The 19,059-nt window shown below is 37.5% G+C and overlaps 1 protein-coding gene across 1 annotated transcript in view; it reads right to left on the bottom strand.

Annotated features, from left to right (window-relative positions):
* Positions 1–19,059, bottom strand: part of SLC38A6 (solute carrier family 38 member 6) — a 45,121-nt gene that overhangs the window by 22,281 nt on the left and 3,781 nt on the right. The window contains exons 4-6 of the mRNA XM_040560563.1: positions 17,468–17,520; positions 14,387–14,426; positions 3,447–3,525 (exon numbers count right to left, since the gene is read on the bottom strand). Of these exons, the coding sequence (XP_040416497.1) occupies positions 3,447–3,525; positions 14,387–14,426; positions 17,468–17,520 (172 nt within the window). The remainder of the gene's footprint in view (positions 1–3,446; positions 3,526–14,386; positions 14,427–17,467; positions 17,521–19,059) is intronic.

Raw genomic sequence — 19,059 nt, 5'->3', positions numbered from 1 at the left:
CTGCTGTAGTATTGTTAATATTGTTGAAAGTAATATTGTTGACACTTACGGGTGGCGTTTTTAAACTTTTTCTTTCTTTCTAGTATGGTGGATGTTCACACTAGGAGCAACAGAAGAGCAGGCAAATCATAAAGAATGCTGCTTTATGCTTAACGGTAACTAAAATGCCTCAGATATGTACACGTGAGGCTTCTAATTTAAGTCACCCAATTCAAGACATGCAGTAGATCCATGCTTGCTCATGAGCTCAACAGGCCCAAGGAAAAAAATGATTTGGGTTACTTTATGGTAAATGAAAAAAAAAAAAAACAACACAAACATTTGTGGTGGAAGGGAAAGAAGAGAGTAAAATTGTAGTGAGGTGATGTGAAGGAGAAAAAAATAATTGTGTGTACTTTTAGAATATCCAATTCTTTTATTTATAAGAGCTCAACCGACTTCCCTGCCCTCTACCCCCAAAAAAAACAATGACAAAAAATCCACCCGGAACAGTGGGCCAGCTATTGGTTATCAAAATATGTGTCTATTTTCTCCCAAAATACCATTGTAGAAATATATTTATTTTCCAAAGGCAGAATAAATGTGTTTATATTTCCTTTAAAATCAGTTTAATCTGCAGATATAATCCTACATGATAAATGCATTCCAAGTATGAAATTCAGAATACAAATCCTTGCCTCTACTGAAAATACTTTGGCATGCAGATGTTCCTTCTCCCTCCCCCATATTTTAACTAAAAGCAGACATTTATAAATTGCTTTAATTTCATTCCTGAATGCAACAGGACAAGAGATTCATATGTTCTAAATTAGGATCTTACTCTCAGTCCGTATCAATTATAAAACACACAAGCAAGACAACTTAATTGCATCAATCATATCCCCCTGACAGGGTCATTAAATGTTAACAGAGGGCTCACAAATTACAACTTTTTAACACAATCCTCATTTGAAACTATGTTCATGTCATCAAAACTATGCGCAATTCTTGTTATGCAGAGAGAGTGAAACATCTCAGCTTCAATTAACAAGTGTTTATATCATGTGTTTTTGTTTTTTAATTAAGACGTGAAGGTATATTACACACTGGGTCTGATTCTTTCAAACACATGCACACCTGCTTACCTTTAGCTATAAAAGTAATTCAATTTGCAAAACATTCTTTAGGTGACTTTCCTGGAAGTATGCTTCGGGATGGCATATGAGTATGAAACATTTTTCATAGATAGTTTAACTGACACATCTGACAAATTCTAACTACAGTTAAAGACAAATTCTGTACCCAAAGGCATGCCTATCAGATGCCATACTGACTTAAAACCAGAGCAGTTGTGCAACCACATCTGGAAAAAAGCAGGCCAGCTAAAACAGTTTAATCAAAGCAGGCAATATTTATGCCCTTTGCATACATAAGCTGCTGCTTTGGCTTGATAACTGATTACCTATTTGTGTTGGAAAATTTTGCACAATTTAAAAATCTCTGTTAGCAAAAAGCTACTCTAATATCATGAAAATTATATTAGAATTGATATTCCATATAAAGAAAAGCATGGAAACGAAAGATTACGATCCATCATGGCAACTAATATGGCAACATAATATATGAAATATGGATGTGGGCATACACGGACGGTCGGCTATGCCCATACAGCTGGAGTACTGACTGACCACTGCATTTGAATTATTTGCTAAGGCAAAGAACAGAGGAGTCAAATTGTGTCCAAAGAACATCAATCAATGGAAGAACTCCCAGTAACAGATGCAGAGACAGCACAAGACCTTGGCTGAAAATTAACTTACCATTTGAGCTGCGGTTAGTATTCCGATGGACAATTTCAGCTCTTTCTCAATGCAAAATTGAGCTTCATTCCCAAACTGTAATTTCAGCTAAGGAAGAAGTATGGGTAGTGGTAGTGCTGACAGCGCAGCGAGAATTACTGTGGCTCACATCATTTGCAGTAACTGGCTCAGCCACTGCAACCTGTCTGCGTGTTCAACCAGTGCTCTCCTCTCAAAGATCTGCATTAGGACCCTGATAACACCAAAAGCTGGTGGGAGCATTATCTAACAGGTAGTTTAATAAAAGAGTCTTTTATACTGCCTTTTTTAGACAGAACAGTATTTTGGCCAATATGTATGCATGTGGGACCTCCAAATTCTACCTGTTAAGAGTGCTCATAAGCTGTTTAAAAGTGTATTTTTGTTAGAAAAAGTCACTTTGCATTAACAGAGCTGACATTAAATTAAAGAAAGAACAGTTAAGTGATGTTTTACGCTAAAAATACGGGAATGGTCAGATGGGAACACACACCCAGCAGATAGAGTAGCAGGCTCAACATCACTCTGTATGAACAGGGGAGTTGAAAGTGCAATTTTGAAGGAGCAGGTGATAAAACCCAAATGAAATGCTGATGACTATCACAGCTGGAAAAGATACATTAACAGACTAAAAATGACATTTACATATGAAACGTAATCGTTTATTAAAGTCCTCTACTAAATATATATTATTGTGAGGGTATAAGGAAGGCAGGAAGATTACCAACACGTAATTTTTCAAGTCATATGTTATAAAATTGAAAAAATATAAATGAAACATATAATTTGAACTAAAGTAACTTTAAAAAACTAATTTCAACTTAAAAATTCAGCATTCAAGTACAGTACAAGCATCACACAACCTTTACAGAATTTCACCAAATTTCAATCCAGGGAAAGTTTTGAGTTCAAAACATCTGAAAATAGCAGCTTGGAAAAACTGCAGTAACACAGTGCAAGATACACTGTTATGAATGACAGCAGCACTGGAACAACTTGAACAAGGTATTTCAGTGCTGAAGCTGCAATGTTTGTTTTAGCGCAGGCACAGATTTCTTGCGACAGCTCTAATAGAAATCTGAGGGACGCACTCATTACATACAGCTTTATAGCTCAGTTGCGAAGAATAATTTCTTTACTGAGAGCCAAGTTAAGGAATTATAAACTGAGTCTGGAAACCTGGCATTTTCCCAAGGCAAGTCCAATTACTGGAGCAAGACAACAAAATATTTAAATTTAAATGTCTGCTGGATTTTGTACTGTGGTTTTGAAATATTTTAAGTGATAACATGACAGCAGTTTAAATGTTTCTCCTCCTCTCCCTCCTGTCCCCTCCTGCTTCCCCTTTTAAATTTTTACAGAAGGGAGATTTCTTTAGATGGAGTTTTGCCACTGACTTTAAGGTCGTCTGATGGGAAATCACTATGAGGAAAGAAATACGCTCTCTGTGTGCGCGCAGCAGAAGGTCTACACATGCCAAATACTTTCTTATTCCAAGAACTCCTGTAAATGACTAATTTTTTTGGCATGTGAGATCAGAGGGAAGTGTCAGTACCCATCTCCTTCAGCAGTCCTGAACCACTTTCTTCTTCAAGGTAAATATGTAAGGTTTGAAACATTTTTCCTTACCCGCTCTCGTCTCCACTCAAGAAGCCCGCAACAGCACCAGGAAGTTCAGACTTAACAATTAAAAGATAAGATGACATAGCTGCGAACAGAAGCAGAGCAGATTTAGTAGAGGAATACCAGTATCTCTGTTTGTAACAATTAGCATGGCTTAACCAGCATGGTCACAACTGGAACATCTCAGCCACATATTAGACACCATGGCACCAGGGTCAAAATTTATTTTCTCATGCGCTTCCTTTAAAAATAGCTGCAAATCCCTGAGTATTGTACTGGTGATAGCTAATGCCTCCAAAGAGGCTGTTACGATGTGAGCCTTGAAACAAGGAAAATAGAAGACAAGGGACTAACAAAACAACACAGGACAGACCTTTTACCTAGGAGTACGGATCTACAAGCCAGAGACAGACTTTAAGGCTGCTGCACTTCTCCTTCCCTACTCTTTATTAGATGTTAACAATGATGAGAGTAAATCCTGAGATTTGCTTATCAATAAAATAGATTTTTCATAAAGACTCGGTTTTTATTATTGTTCAATTGCTGCTGCGTTAAAAAAAAAGTATGACAAATATAAACACAAGAATGGGACTTAAAAGGTTCTGCATATACTGCATGCGTAGATTTTCAGGAACTGTGAACATGAAGAGAAATTGTTAGCTACTCTTAAGGGAATGATGATTAATTGTTTATATTTCTACTCATAAGAAAGCAATGATGCATATAAATAAATCCAAAAGCTAATTCACAGTATCAATTTTCTCTTTTACTCCATAAAATGATCAAAGGCCTAAATAAGAGTTCTTACACTTTTATTACAACTGATACTAACCTGATACCTTCACATACTGCTCATGTCACTTTTTGCTTTTACATAAACATCAAGCATTTATATGACCCAGAAACCAGCAGAGAAACACTCAAAGCATCAAGTTTTACAAACAGATTCAACACATATCAAAGCCTACTTGAAACTTCCATCAGTCAGAAACAAGTAATTTTAGCAACAGGCCTACAACTGCCTTCAGTTATGTTTAAAGCCTGACAAAAATTAATCTGTTGCACTCAAATTTTACTGTTTTGCATTCAGTAATTCTTTAGAATTTTAGTGTGGCGTATTTACTAATGCATTAAAATAATAACTTTTTTTTTTTTTAAAAGTAAGACAGCAAACTTCCATAAACTAATTTTTGAAGAGTGCATTTAAAAAAAAAAATGAGTATTTTGAACCCTGGAACATATGTGGACTCTGACATGGCTGTACCACAGCAGTTAACGTTAAATCTGAAGAAAGGGACTGCAGTCCCCATAAAGTAAGGGAATTGTATTAATACAGAGTGACATCTACCTACCGCAAGGTTAAATTAAAAACAGTTGGTAGGTCACTAAATAAGGAAATATTCACTGCTTTATAATTAAAAGCTCTGATTTTTCTCTTATTTTAGTATATTCCCCTGTTGACGTGTAGCAGTTGCTTGTTGGTGGTGAGATATTTATCTGCTGTCCTGATTTTACTCTCCTATTTGCATACTGGAGAATGGAAATTCAACCACACAGATCTTTACAGCATGTGCATTTGTACATCACCAGAATTTGTAAGAAAATCAGCACACTTTCTCATGCTAAAGACAGAGGCAGATGCATATTTCACCCTAAGCAAAGATGTATTTTCATAATAGCGTGTGTGGAAAAGAGAAAAATTCCTCTAAATTTTAATTCAACTTTATTTATCCTTTAGCCTTCTTTCTCATATTATACACTGCTTTTACACAAGCAATTCAGAACTTTGATATATTTATGTACTTCAGGAAGATTTTAAAATTAGTTCTTTTGCAGGCTCAGCTGCAGAAAGCTTCAATTTAATTTCCAGATCAGATTTCCTCCTAATATGCAATCTGTCACTCTTCCCTTGCATTCCTATTAGCCTCTGGCTAATCATTTGATCACTTATCCTTTGTTGTGCACTTACTCTTTGTTTTTAAAAGAGGAGTCCTATTTCACTGAATTCCACTCCGAAGTAGGGAACCAATCATGCACTAAGAAACTTGCACATGCTAAACATTTGTATGCATCTTTCTTCCTCTCTCTGTGCATATGGGAAACAATCTCACATAGTAGGATTTTTTTTTGTCAGTTTATCTTCTCCTGTTTGTTCTATAAGATGAAGACGATAAATAAAAAAGTAATTTATAGCCTGATGCTCAGATAAGACATGAATCTCTTAAATAAACTGGGGCAGGATGCCCTCACTAAATACAGTTGAAAAAGTCAAATCCTTTTTTTTTTTTTTAATTTACAAATGCAGCTGTACCTCTCATGAGAAACAGATCCTTGAAATTTTGCTCAGCATGAAAGAAGTAAAAGACACTAACCACTGTATGACACTCTATAAACTATGAATAAATAATATATAATAAATTATAATTATAAATTATACATTTCACTACAAAGTGAGTGCAGAACACTGGTTGTTTTTGAAGTTGAAATCAAAACAGAGAAGTAACTTGAAAAAGGACACAGCAACTGAAATATTATCTCCAGTAGGAATAAAGTGCTTATGGTATGCCAGAGAAAAAAAAATCATTTCTTCCACTGCAAAAAAGAAACTTTACGTAACTTCCCTGATGCCCACCATGACCAAAAGCATGTCAAGTTATATCGTAAAAATTAAATGTCAACTACCCTTGGCAGTCCTGATGTAAAACGGAAGGAAGAGATTACACAGTCACAAGGCTAAACTGTGGCACAAGTGAACACAACAAAAAACCCATCTTGGGCTTTGATTTATTCCACTTTTGAAATATTGACTTCCTGTCACTTGCAAAATAGTTGTAACATTTTAAAGGCTAACTTTTAAGGCACCTTTTATCATGTAAAAAGAAAAAACAATGTTAGATCTACATTATTCTTTAGAAGTCAAGTGCTCAAAAAAAAAAAAAGCAGATGTCAGGAGTAACATTCCCTTCAGTTTGCTCCCCCTTCTCGTACGTAACGTGAGAGCAGAACTTACTGCTCTTGCATCCCATTTCATCCCCTAAACTCAAAAATAATAGTTTTTCTTCATGCTGCCTTCTCTTTGCAAGATGAGACACCTATCTTTAGCACTGAATGAGACAGGTTTCCTGCAAAATGAAAGGCGTACAGTGATGTAACTTGAGATTTTAGCAACATGCAGATGCAACAAGTACAGACTCCAACTACTTTAGCAACCTTAATGCAGTCGCTTCCTAATTTTTACGTTCTGACTTTGCATATTGCAAGTATACACCAAGAGCTATTTGATGGAAAACTATGCAGGTCTGAACTTCTGCATTCAACAGAAGCCAATATTCAGACACTAAAACATTCAGCAGAAATCAAAATGATATTACTACTTTATTACTAAATAGGTTTACCAGCGTCTTGAAAGCAGCGAGAAATTACGTTCTTAAAACAGTTATCACCTTGCAATATTCCAAAAACATTGTATTGACTCTGATGAAAAACAACAAAATAAAGGAAGTGAAATATAAAATAGGGTACTCACATTAAACTTTCATTATTATATTATAACTTGTTTTTGCCAACATCATGTCCTTTTTGTACTATAATATTCTTTCACACTAATAATATGGGCCCCCACCAGAGAGAAAAAAAAAAAAACAACACCTTTAGCTGCTAGAGAAAAGAGAAGCCAAGGTTGTTTTTAAATTAGTCTCCAAAACACCTCTTATGACACAGCCTCAATTTAAATCAAACGCGTGATTGGCTTTTTGGTCACCAGAAAAAGAATCGCAACTTTTCCTTACTATCCTACCCCAAAAATGATCAGTTGCTGAAATCCACAGTAATGATACAAGAGAATATATACATGTTTATGCATAAGTTTAATGTAAGTTATTCCTTTCTTAGAAAATGGCTGGTGATAAATCCCTTCATTTCATTGAAGGGACTGAATCTAACTCTTCTGGTTATTTTTTCCTAATCTACCTCTCTAGCTGATTGTGTTAAATCACTGCAAATATGTCTCACGCTATTAAGCACTGTGCAAAAATGGATGCAGGCTGCCCTCCAAATGCAGGAGAAGGCAAGGGGCTGGGTAAAAATAGGCTTTATCAATACAACTACACTGCCTCTTCAGCTTCTACTAAAAAAAGGTGTGCTGATCTGGGAGTTGGGACAAGCAGACAGAGCAATCTTGGTTTTCATCTTGGGGGAACACTGGGTAAGACGGAGATTCTTCACAAATGCCTACAAATCATTAAGATAAATGAAAATGCTCACCGTCTAACTCTCTGAAGAGTTCTGGCAATAAGATCCCTGCTTTTTCCCCCAATACTGAAAAGATTAGAGGCCAAGAGACAGAAATAGCACTAGAATAAACATTATCGGTCACAGCACGCTCGAGCCAAGGAGAGCTGGATCCTTCATAGCAACTGCTTGTGACAAATCCATTTGGGCTTGTGCCTCCCTTTGTTGGTAACGGAGGCTGTTTAAACTTGAATATGCCCTGATCCAGACAGGGTGACAAAAAGGACAACAGGAAAGGATTTCAAGAAAGAAAGTGAAACTAGAGAGCAAAATACTGGATTCTGGGCAAGTTGTTCAATTTTTTTCCCTCCAGTCAAAGAATGAGAACAGAATAGCAAGGTCAGAAGCGTTTCAATATTGCATCAAGCTCCTTGTAAGTAATTCAAACTGCAAAAACATCAGGAATGATGCATGGATGCCATTTAAAACCATCAATTATTTTGGCCCCCACATCACATATCCTTAGGAGCATGCTCTTTTGTTTTTGTTTCACAATGAATCCCCCACATATTCAATTTTAAGAAGTTTCCCAATTACTTTATGCATTGTTCTTAGGATTTCCTCTTAGCGGAAGCTTAACGTCTTTTTTTTTTTTTTTTTTTTTTTAATAGAAGGGAAATGTAGACTTCAGTGTGTGAAAAAAGATGGAATGCTTTATCATATATCAAGTTCTGACAACAGAAAGAGGTTGTCAACTTCTTTGCTGATCTGTACTTTATGACACCCATCCTGCTGAATTTCTTCTCCCCTACCTCCCTCTTCAAGTTTAGCTTTTATCTGAATTACGCAGGAAACTTACCCATAGCAAGCTTCAAAAAAAAGAAAAAAGTTATTCTTATTCCCCAGGGAACTCACAGACAGCAGATTTATTTTAGTAAAATTTCACTAGTTTAATTGTATTTGCACAGTTATGCTAATATAACTGCCACGTAGCTCTTCATATCTCAATGTATAGCTTCAGGTTGGGATTTTTGTTATTATTTTGTTTTGTTTTTAAAGCAGGGTTAATATTCTTTACAATACCAAGCCTTTCCAACAACCATTCACTGCAATATGGAAACGTAACAGCACGGGTCATTAATTGTTAAATTAGTACGGGAGCAGACAAACCTGCCCTTAATTAAGGCAGCTTTGCACTGGAAATCCTCACTGTGAAACAGCAAGGATAATTAGGCTTTCAGGTTAAAAGCAAACTGCACTGTGAAAACATACACTGAGTTTGTTTGAAAACAGAATTAGACTTTCCGTACTTAATGGAAGCCCAGTAATTTCTTAAGGTATTAATGATACAGTTTGTTACATGCTGAGGACTGTATTTTATTCTTCATGATTTACACTTTTCAATTATTTTCAGTCCGTAGAGTACTGTACTCTGATTAGAAAAAGAAGGGTTTTCCAACATAGCCCTCATTGTCTCAAAATATTTGCTCCAGTTACATTTGGGACAAATCTTGTAAATACGTTTAAAATTAAATTGCAGAACTGAGGAACGCTGAGGAAAAAAAGCTGGCAAAACAAAAATGCCCAATTAACTTGGTAAAACAAGGTCGTTGGTTACATTTGATTTTGTTTTGGTGTTGTTTTTAAATACGTGCAGAGCACTTGCAAGTACTGACACAGGAAGCACACACATACGCCCCCCGACGAAACAAATTCAGGAGTCAAACACTTCAATGTCCATCTCCAAAACAGAAAAAAGGAGAAGAAGAAACAGCAAAAAGCAGCCCGGAGGGTCGGAGGCACCGGGCAAGGCCAGCAGGTGGTGGAGCGGGAGCGCTGCAGGCACCCAGCACGGCCCCATGCGATGGGTATGAGCTCACCAGACTTAAAGATGCAATATAGTTAGGATTGATTACGTTCGGAGCAGGGTTTCCATGTGCTGTCCATCATGTTGAGTGTATTAATGGGCTGTAAAATCCAGCTGAAGAACTGCGTCTCCCATCAGGACTAATCCTAGAGCTCCTATTTACCGCCTGCAGCGCTCAGGCAGAGCCGCGGACACAGCAGTGCTCGAGGGATACAGCACAAGCGCTTCTCCTCACAACTGACTATTACAAAGAAGAAAATCATGTACCTTTGAGTACATGCTAACTGCAGAATACTGAAAGGAAATCTGGAAGCACCAGTTAGAGAAATTACACTTAATTGAACTCTGTTTATACTAGAAACCCTACAATTCTTCGTAAAATCAGGGCTGCTATCTGGAAAGCATGTATCCAAAGAGAGGCTGCAAGGCTCATTTGGGTACACGCCAAAGCAGGCCAGTTACTCGCACTGATCCTCAGCAGGAGAGCTCTGTGCATCTCAGCCTACTGCAAGAAATTGAAAAGAGAAAGCCCAGCGCAAAAAAAATCCTGCTACAGACCACCTATGCTACATGGCTGCACCACATGTTCTGCTGTTGCACTTAATCCTACTGCTAATAAATTTTAAATAATTAAACTCATGTTCTCAGCAGTTTCAATTTATGTTTCCGTGCATCGCCAGTACCCGGCGCTCTGCGACGAGCCGCATCTCCCGACAGCGGTGACCTTCAGCTAATACCAGCCCGCAGCCCAGAGAAGTATGCTGTAAAACTCTCCACAGACTTCCTGCTAGACCTCAGCGCTGAAGATTTGTTAGTGTTGGCAATAGATTGTGAGCTGCTCTTGTGCAATGCTTTATTGTGTTTGTCTCCATTTTCCACCAGCCTCACTGAAATAATTCCTGCTCCAACTTCATTACATTATGTTTTGAGATTCCTACTGGTTTTCTCCTGGGTACGGTGGTGAGGACTGCCCTGCTTCTCAGTCAGATCAGCAGTGACAGCTCTAGGAGAAGAAACTCCTGTCCTTGCTCCTTAGGAGAGCATCCACCAAGCTCGCAGAACCTCCCCGACCAGGCCAGGGGAAGGCCTGCGTGGTGCCAGGCCAGGGCTTTGGCCTGCTGCGCCTCATCCATCACTTCCTAGAAGCACAGCGCTGTTAGGACAATAGCAGGGACTCGGTCCAAATCCAGTTGCTCCAGGGAAGGATTACATAAAAGAGGCGCAGAGCCACGTACCGGAGTGTTTTCCATGGCAGCCTCCCTTGCTCCTTCTACGCTTCCAGGCGTGCAACTGCACCAAGGGCCCTCTCTGAGCTCAGGAGCCGCATGACAAGATCCAAAATCCTCCAAGATCTTCGGCATGGCAGGCAACAAGTGGATGTTTAGAAGATCACTCCACTTACAGAGCTGGGGTGAACAGGATGGGAGGAGGGGATGAACAAAGTAACAGCCTGGTAGCATGCAGTTTGGCAGTCATCCTTTTAGTGTCGTATTTGTAACCCCACAGTCACACTAACCAGCTCGTAGGAGAAAAAGACAGCTCACATAACTCATCATGTTATTTAGACAAATGAGCCGCTGGACTGGGCCAAAATACTGACAAATAGAACAATATAAAACGAGTAATTTTGGCCATCCCATTCAACCTTTCCCCTTATTAACAAATATCTGTACTGCAAGAACAAGTACACATGGACATAAGGGAGGATAGACAAATATTCTCAAAGTTTAATCTCTCTCAACTAACTCTAAGCTAAGAATTTGTATGAATTCTGTGAAGTCTTTAAATCACAGTATTTTTGAAGATGACCTCAGTTCACATTTGGATATTGCAAAGTCAACACATTCTCTGGATACATCCTCAGTTAACCTTTGGTACTTAAATAGATTTTGGTATGTGTTATGTTTATCTAAGTAACACAAATTAAAAAGTGTTCCAGCACAGCTGAAAATCTGCATGAAAGTTGAGTGATCGTGTTAGACATACAGGTTGAAATTTCCAGGCAATGAACTTGAATTATTTAAAACAAACAAACAACAAAAAAAGAACAGAGGTATTTTACGATTTATTCTAAGTTTGGACAACTACTACTTTCCTGTAGCTGTACGAAATTAATGTGTTTTTTTCCCCCCTTTGGCTATCCTGCTAGTAGAAAAATCAGCTTCACTATCTACACAAAGCTGTAAGTGTGGGCAATTAGGATGTCAAACGCAAACCCACAGCTCAAGTTTTCTTTTTCAGAAAGCAAAGATGACAAATTAGAAAGCAAATAAATGCAAATCACTTCCACACAAAAATTTTAGAAGTGATCAGACCAAACTTTAAAACTGCCAAGACTAGATGCTGCTAGTGACAATAACCCTAGTGAAGTCGTTTATTTTAATCACAAATCATCATTCATTATTTCATGTTCTCCAATCACTTTTGAAATAAGATACTATATGATGCAATGTACCCAGGTCTGATGATGGAGGAGGTAACAGAAAACAATTTTATTTTTAGCCTTACTCTGAAATTAAAGATGTTGACAGAGTCTGGAAGTCTGCCCAACAGACACAGTGCTGCTAGTTCCTTCAAACACACATAAAACAAAAAAAGAGGTGAACGCCTAATTGTGCTACGGAAAAGGCGAAGAACGTAAGTTTTATACCTAATTCCAGCGCAGCTGCCTTTCAGGACAAACTACACTCCACAATTTCACCATTCCCATTTAAAATCTGTAGAAGGAGCTAGAAGAACAAGAAAAATTTCCTTTCTTTCTATGCATTTTTTCAACAGCCCAGGCTCACTGTGAGATGAGCTCTTCATCTCTCCTATCTTTAAGAGCCTGTTACACTGAAAATGACTATTCTGCAATGATCATTCCTGCCACAGTGCTGCTCTGCTAACTTGGACTCTGCCGAAGTGAAAATGGAAGTTAAGGAGAGAAACACCATAGCTGGGAGCTCTGACCCCAGACAGAAACCTAAATACCAAACAGAAGCTGTGACAGCTCCCTGCAATGATAGCACAATAGATCTCCTGTACGGAGGAAGGCGCCAAGGAAGACAAAGTTGCACGTGAAAACCCATGTTTTCACAGGGTATGCTTCATGATAGACTTGGGCATGGTTTGGTTTTACCAACTCTAACCAGTTCAGAAAAAGGAAAGTCAGCTTTCTCTTTTCAGTGCATTTGAAACCAAGTGATTCTGCAAACAAACGCAGAGGATGCATAAAGTGCTACCATTCCCTTAAATGAAAGACACTGCCCTTAGAAACAGAAGAAGCAAAAGAGTTTTGAATGCTTCCATTAAAATGAGGTCAGTTAAAAATATCTGAAAGAGAAGTTTCAATTTGCAGCAACCTCCTTCTTAACTAGTTAAACAGAAAACCACTGGTTGGCAAAACAGGCCCTACTTGTTGGCAGAGAAGCCCACTGCAGAAGACAGAGTAAGTAGTTTGATAATATCCAGCAGACACTAGTTTGGGCCCCTGCAGTTACTGAATTTTATTAAAAATGACACCGAGAAGGTTATGAACTGCTGTGAGGAAGAAACGAGAGTCATATTTCCTTTGACCACAGAGTCTTGTGCATGATCCCAGAGTCTCCAGAACCTGCACTGTGTATCCCTCCTTGTCTAGTACTGTTTATTTAGAGGTCCACTCAAACAGGAAAGGAAATTAAAAAATTTGTTCTTGCTACAGAACAACCTCTAAAACCCATATGAATAAATAATCCTTAACCTTGGAATTAGTTTGTTCACTCCTGCCTGAAGTTAACGCTAGGGTTTTTAACAGCCATATAAATTAAGCAGTTTTTACTGCTGTACAACAAAGGATTCCAGTTTTATCCTACAAGCAGTAACTTGGTCTAGTTCTAGGTCGCTATGTAGTGACAACAAATAGTGATCGCTGAATTGTCTGGACTTGACATGTAATGCCGAAGGAAAGAACAGCGCTGGAAGGCTGTTTCCTTTTGGCATGGTAGGTGAACATGTGTATCTTAGGTGTGGTGGTGGGGAATGGAAAGGAGGGAGCTTTCACACAGCTTCCTCATCTAAAAGAAAGAATCCAAAAGATCTGAAGGAAATAGCCAAGGGAATTAGAAATTGTTCTGTTAAACACTGTCAGCTTTCAGACAATTATTTTCTAAGGGCACTACTACTCAGTAACTCAAGTGTTTTATGCAAACATACCTGAGTAACAGCTCAAATGCTTAGATTATTATTTTAATGAAAACACAGCTGGTGTTATTTTATTGTTATGCACAAAGGAAGACAAAATAAGAATAGGGCTGGAGAACCCAGCATATGACGTCGTAGATTATCAGCCCACATGACAAAAGTCAGCAAACCGAAGCACGCACCTCCCCACCTCAAAAACCCAAGGTATTGAACTAACAAAAAAAGAAAGCCACTATAATAAAGCAGATTTGAAATTCCACAGCTAAGCACTCCGTTGTTACACAAATCACTAAAACACATTAGTGCTTTCCAAAGGAAACAAACAAAACAGATGATATGAAAAAATGCAGCAACGAGATGCAAATGTACAGAAGAGAAGGGAGGAGATTATGCCTCATCAGCCCCTTCCGATTAGCAACGCCAGCTCTGATGGATATGCTCCATGTCACGCGATGCAGTCAGCACCAGGCATACAGTCCAGCCCCCACCAAGTTCCCCTTCTACCCCATGACTGCAGTGCTTGAGTTTAGCATGACCACATAAGCCTTTTCTGCAAGTCTTCCTCTTTTTAATCAAACTCTTAAAAACACTCGCATTTAATTAGTGCCTTGGACGTTTGTGGAGTTGTGCAGACTGTGGAGATTATATTCCATTCAGTTAAAATTGAGCGTATGAAGTTTCTTACCTCCTATATTCTGGATAATTATTGTAGTTGCAACAAGGACCTATAAAAAAAAAGATTTCTTTAGAAAAGGTAAGGATAACTAAAGTCATATGTCTATCGCAGTCGTAAAGCACATGTATCATCTTAAAAAGACCAGATGTAGAAGCGATAACTGGTACTGAAAGGAAGGGCATCTTCTGTTTAATGAAGAGTTTATAACACATGTAAAGCAATGCAACCTAAAATGAATACAAAAGCAAAAAAAAAAAAAACTTCCTGAAAGACCACATTTGCATTCTAAGATGACAAAACAACAGTAGTTACAGGGTGAAGCTTGTTTTGCAGATGAGGTTTGAAATCACTGAAAACACACAAATGCACTCTAATTGATGTGCACCTCTGAAATGGCAATCAGCAGAGATTTATACAAACTACTTCCTCACTCCGAGTAACTATGAATATTTAACTGTCATGAATGTCATTATTCTTTTAAAGTTGTGAACTAGACAGACACTGCTTTTTCTTTAGTGTTTGCGATTATTCATATTGGACTGATATGGAAGTAGAAGTGACCATAGGCCATTAAAAATATTTTTCTGAATCTCTGCAATTGTCAACTCCCAACTGAAAACCCTAGAAGTAGTGTCTAAGGTTTTCCCAGTGTTGTTTTCATTTCGGTTCTAAAATAGCAGCATCATCTAGAATAGCACAGTTTTTCTTTCTGTACCCACTGTTCTTCATTATGTAACAGGACCTTCCTACACGAGTGCTACCAGAAGTCAGCTTGGAAAAAATCAAGCCACAGCTATGAGAAGAAAAACAAAATGGTTACTTTTGAATAAAATCTGAAAGGAGAATTGCCATTTTTTCAATTGATAGGTTAGAAAAACGTATCAGATTTGTAATGAATTGAAAGCTCACAAGTCAGCAAAAAAAATATAGTCTTGTCATTTGCCATAGATGGAAAGAAATACTTCATGCCTTTCGAGAGGGAGAATCAGAAATATTCCAATGACAGAAAATCTCCAGTCTCACAAAACACAGAGAAATATTTTTGACATGAAATCACCGTAAGGTTGAATAACTGCTTTACTTCAAGAGCAGTTACCAGTAGTTTACTGTCAATCTAGGATGCCAGTTCAAGCAAGGTCCTGCAGTGGTCTGGCTGTATTATTAGCGAATGACTTGGATGAGAAAAGAACAACTTTTAAAAAATAAAATCAAAATAAAAAAAATTAAAAAACCTGCCATCTGCACCCAACTAAGCTGAAGAAAGTTCAGGGTCAGGACTGGAATTCAGAATGATTGTGATAAACTAGGAGAGTCTAAAAAAAAAAGGAAATCAATAAAGCCAGTTAAAAGCAATGCATTCGGGAAGTAGAGATCGCATATACGACTTACAGTTATTAGATTGCAAGTAGAGGGAACAGGCTGAGATAAAACTACCAGCAGCAGCCACAGTAATGACAAATCCTGTTTTAGGATGCAGTAACAGGCATGCTTGATTTAAAATATAGGTAATTGCATTTGCTGTTGCTGTCGAGTTGTTAGCCAGCTTACTGCATTCCCTTTTGCAGTCATGTTTTAAGATAAACGTATAAACATCAAGGATATTTCAAGAGAGAAAAAACATCAGTTCATCGGGAAAGCTTGGCGAACTTTGTTTTATTATTTAATCGAAACAACAGCTTCTCAACCGAGATATATTCCAGTGATGGAATGCTCTCCATACACACTGAAAATGGAAGACCAGACGATATTTTTAGAAGAAATGACTGTAGTTCTTAAAACAGAACTACTAAACAGTAATATTGAGGAGAATAATAAAAATAATTGTCTACACAGTGAAACTGTGAAAACTCTTTAACTGAGTAACATTGAGCGGTCACGGAATAACAGATTCAACAAATGCCTGCCAAGAACAGCTTATATATGTTTAGCCCTACTTCAGAGAAGGGGCAGACTTGGTCACATTTTAATACTTCCTTAAGCTCTACATTTCTATGGCTTCTGCATCAAGTGGCTTGTGGTTAACATGTACAGAACAGACCCTCCGAAAAAAAAAATTCAATACATTGCTAATATCAAGATTTATCTTCTCTTGATGTTGATCACATCTTAACTCTGATCAATAAATATTGATCCACGCAGACTAAGCTCATTATCTGCTTATTAATGCTAATGGAAGAATTACACCTAGTAGCTCAGATTTAATTCTCTGTTACATTAAAATAGAATAAATCAAACTCTGGTTTGTTAAGCAGAACTCGTTTTTTAATTTATTTATTTTTTTTAGAAAACCATTAAAATTGCATTTCTGCATGGTAAACCTGCTTTTAGAATCATTCAACTGAAACAGAGAGCATAGTAGTCTTATTATTATATGTATTGTATTCACTATTAGCATTTCCTGTGTACCCACTATTAGTGAACAACATCGTCTATTAAGAAAAACAGATCGAGTAAAACTACTAAAAAGGCTTGGCTTACATGCTGAGTACTCTTATACCAAAAACGGTTCATAATTTTTTTTAATCATAAGATAAAGTAACAAGAAATGTTCATCTGAACAGCTTGTTAAAAAAAAGAAAAAAAATCAACATGCACAAAATATATTCTTGTTTATTTATTTTGTAACAACTACATGAAAGGCAAACACTTATCTTAGATCTCTATTAAACACTAAAACAACACCAGTAAATCACTTAAGTGTCTCTTAACAATTTATAGCAACAGTACAACGGGACTATAACCAACCTGAAATGGATCCCTGAGCCAACTTGATGATAAAGCCAGTGAACATGCATTTGCGAATACAATTAAAAAGTGAACACACTCACAGGAAAGCAGCACAAAACCTTGCATTTAAGAAACATCTATTTTACAGTTAACTAATCTTCAGGCTTCCATAGACACAAACACTAACTGAAAGGTAACAAAGAGTTGTTTTCAGGAACTAATGGATTTTTTTTTATTGATACTAGACCTTCTCTAATTATACTACATATTTCACCTGTATATCTTGACTGTGCAATGAACAGTTGTATATATTGGAAGTGTGAGAACGAAAAGAAAAACACACAGACAAAACCAGACGCTTACCTTTCCAGTTGATCCAAATGCAAACAGGCCAAGGTCTTCATAAGACATGACAGCTGTTAATGAGAAAAAATAAAAAAAAGCTAAAATATTTCTAACTCCAAAATCACCTAAGAGCTCCAGTTTTGTCTTTTTTTCTCTTTTTAAATGAACACAGTTGAGAACCAAATTTAGGGAGTATTTTATATTATTCACTAAATAGCTTTTATATACACCTGTATTCCAGCTAAAAAATACAACTAGATGTTCAATCATTCACAGATTTTCCAGAAATTCACTTTAATATTAGAAATAGTATTATTATTTTTTACTACTACTACGCTGGCAGCAAATTACCTTCTCCCAACCCCTATTGCAAGTGATACTACAGATGAAGAATTTTGAAATTAGTCTCAACAATTAGTTGCAAGCTATCATTTGTTAAGTATGCACTTGCTTTTAAATGAAGACAATAACAGAAAATCTGTTTTCATCTCTCTATGAATACAAACATCAATTATCACGTTGCCAGCTTTTAAGAACTCGACACTACTCGTTTCCAAGACAGCTGAAGGCAAACACCTTCCTGTGTTGAAATCTGTTATAAAAAACAAAAAAACAAAAAACAAAGCACGCCAAAGCAAAGACAAAAACAGAAGAAAACAAAATGCCTGCCCTTACTTGCACCTCACTTAAATAATTACATGGAAATAGGCTGTGGTTTCCTGTACTCTTTTGTTGAGCTTTAGCTGAAGCTCACTTCTATATTGATGGTAACTCAAAACAATCCCTTCTCAGAAGGGAGGAAGTCCTGTTAAAGCCCTCTATTGTTGTTCTGCATTTTGTTATTAGGAGCTCCTGCGATAGCAAAAAGATTAAAGCTCCCCGAGAAACACCCCTCCCTTTCTCGGTATATAATAAAACGGTCCAGAGTTGTAAATGCCTCAAAGGGTAAAATTAATCCCCAAACCACATAATTGTATTGTCATAACGCTTGCTTTCCCTCCCTAGGTTCTACCTGGTACACGACCGTTCCTGCTCCCATCGCATCCTAATTGAGGGCGTAGCCCTGCAACTCGAGCTGCTCGGGGCAGACCTTCACACCTGAGCGAAGCTGCTCTGAAATAAACGAAACGAGACCTGGGAGACCCAGGCAAGGACCAGGATCAGATGGCAGGACTGGACCCTCGCACTGCCGGCCGAGGCATTGTCCCTTCGCTAGGTACTGCACACATCAGGTCAATGCGCTACCGAAAAAAAAATAAAATTTCATCTTCTCACACGACTTTGTCAAGGACGACGTTCCACATTCTGCTCTACGACTGACATTAATACGCTATGAAAAAGTAAATTAAGTGACAAAATTAAATGCGCCAGAGTCTGCTCACAGCAAAAACCTGGAAAATTCTCCCACGTCTGCCGTTACACTAAGTTATATACAGATACAATTAAACAACTGATGTGTTATCAAATTTTACCCTGTGTTTTTCTTCATTTATATTTACAAAGCAGTTGATCACGAGAAAAAAAAAAAAAGGCATTTTAGAAGGCCATTCCCAATGGCATCAAATATCAGCAAACTTTTAAATGTGTTTAGTAAAGAGCTGCTTTTACCG

Source organism: Cygnus olor, chromosome 5 (genome assembly GCF_009769625.2).
Source record: "Cygnus olor isolate bCygOlo1 chromosome 5, bCygOlo1.pri.v2, whole genome shotgun sequence".
In the NCBI taxonomy this organism is placed as follows: domain Eukaryota; kingdom Metazoa; phylum Chordata; class Aves; order Anseriformes; family Anatidae; genus Cygnus; species Cygnus olor.
This window is presented reverse-complemented; position numbering and strand designations above follow the sequence as displayed.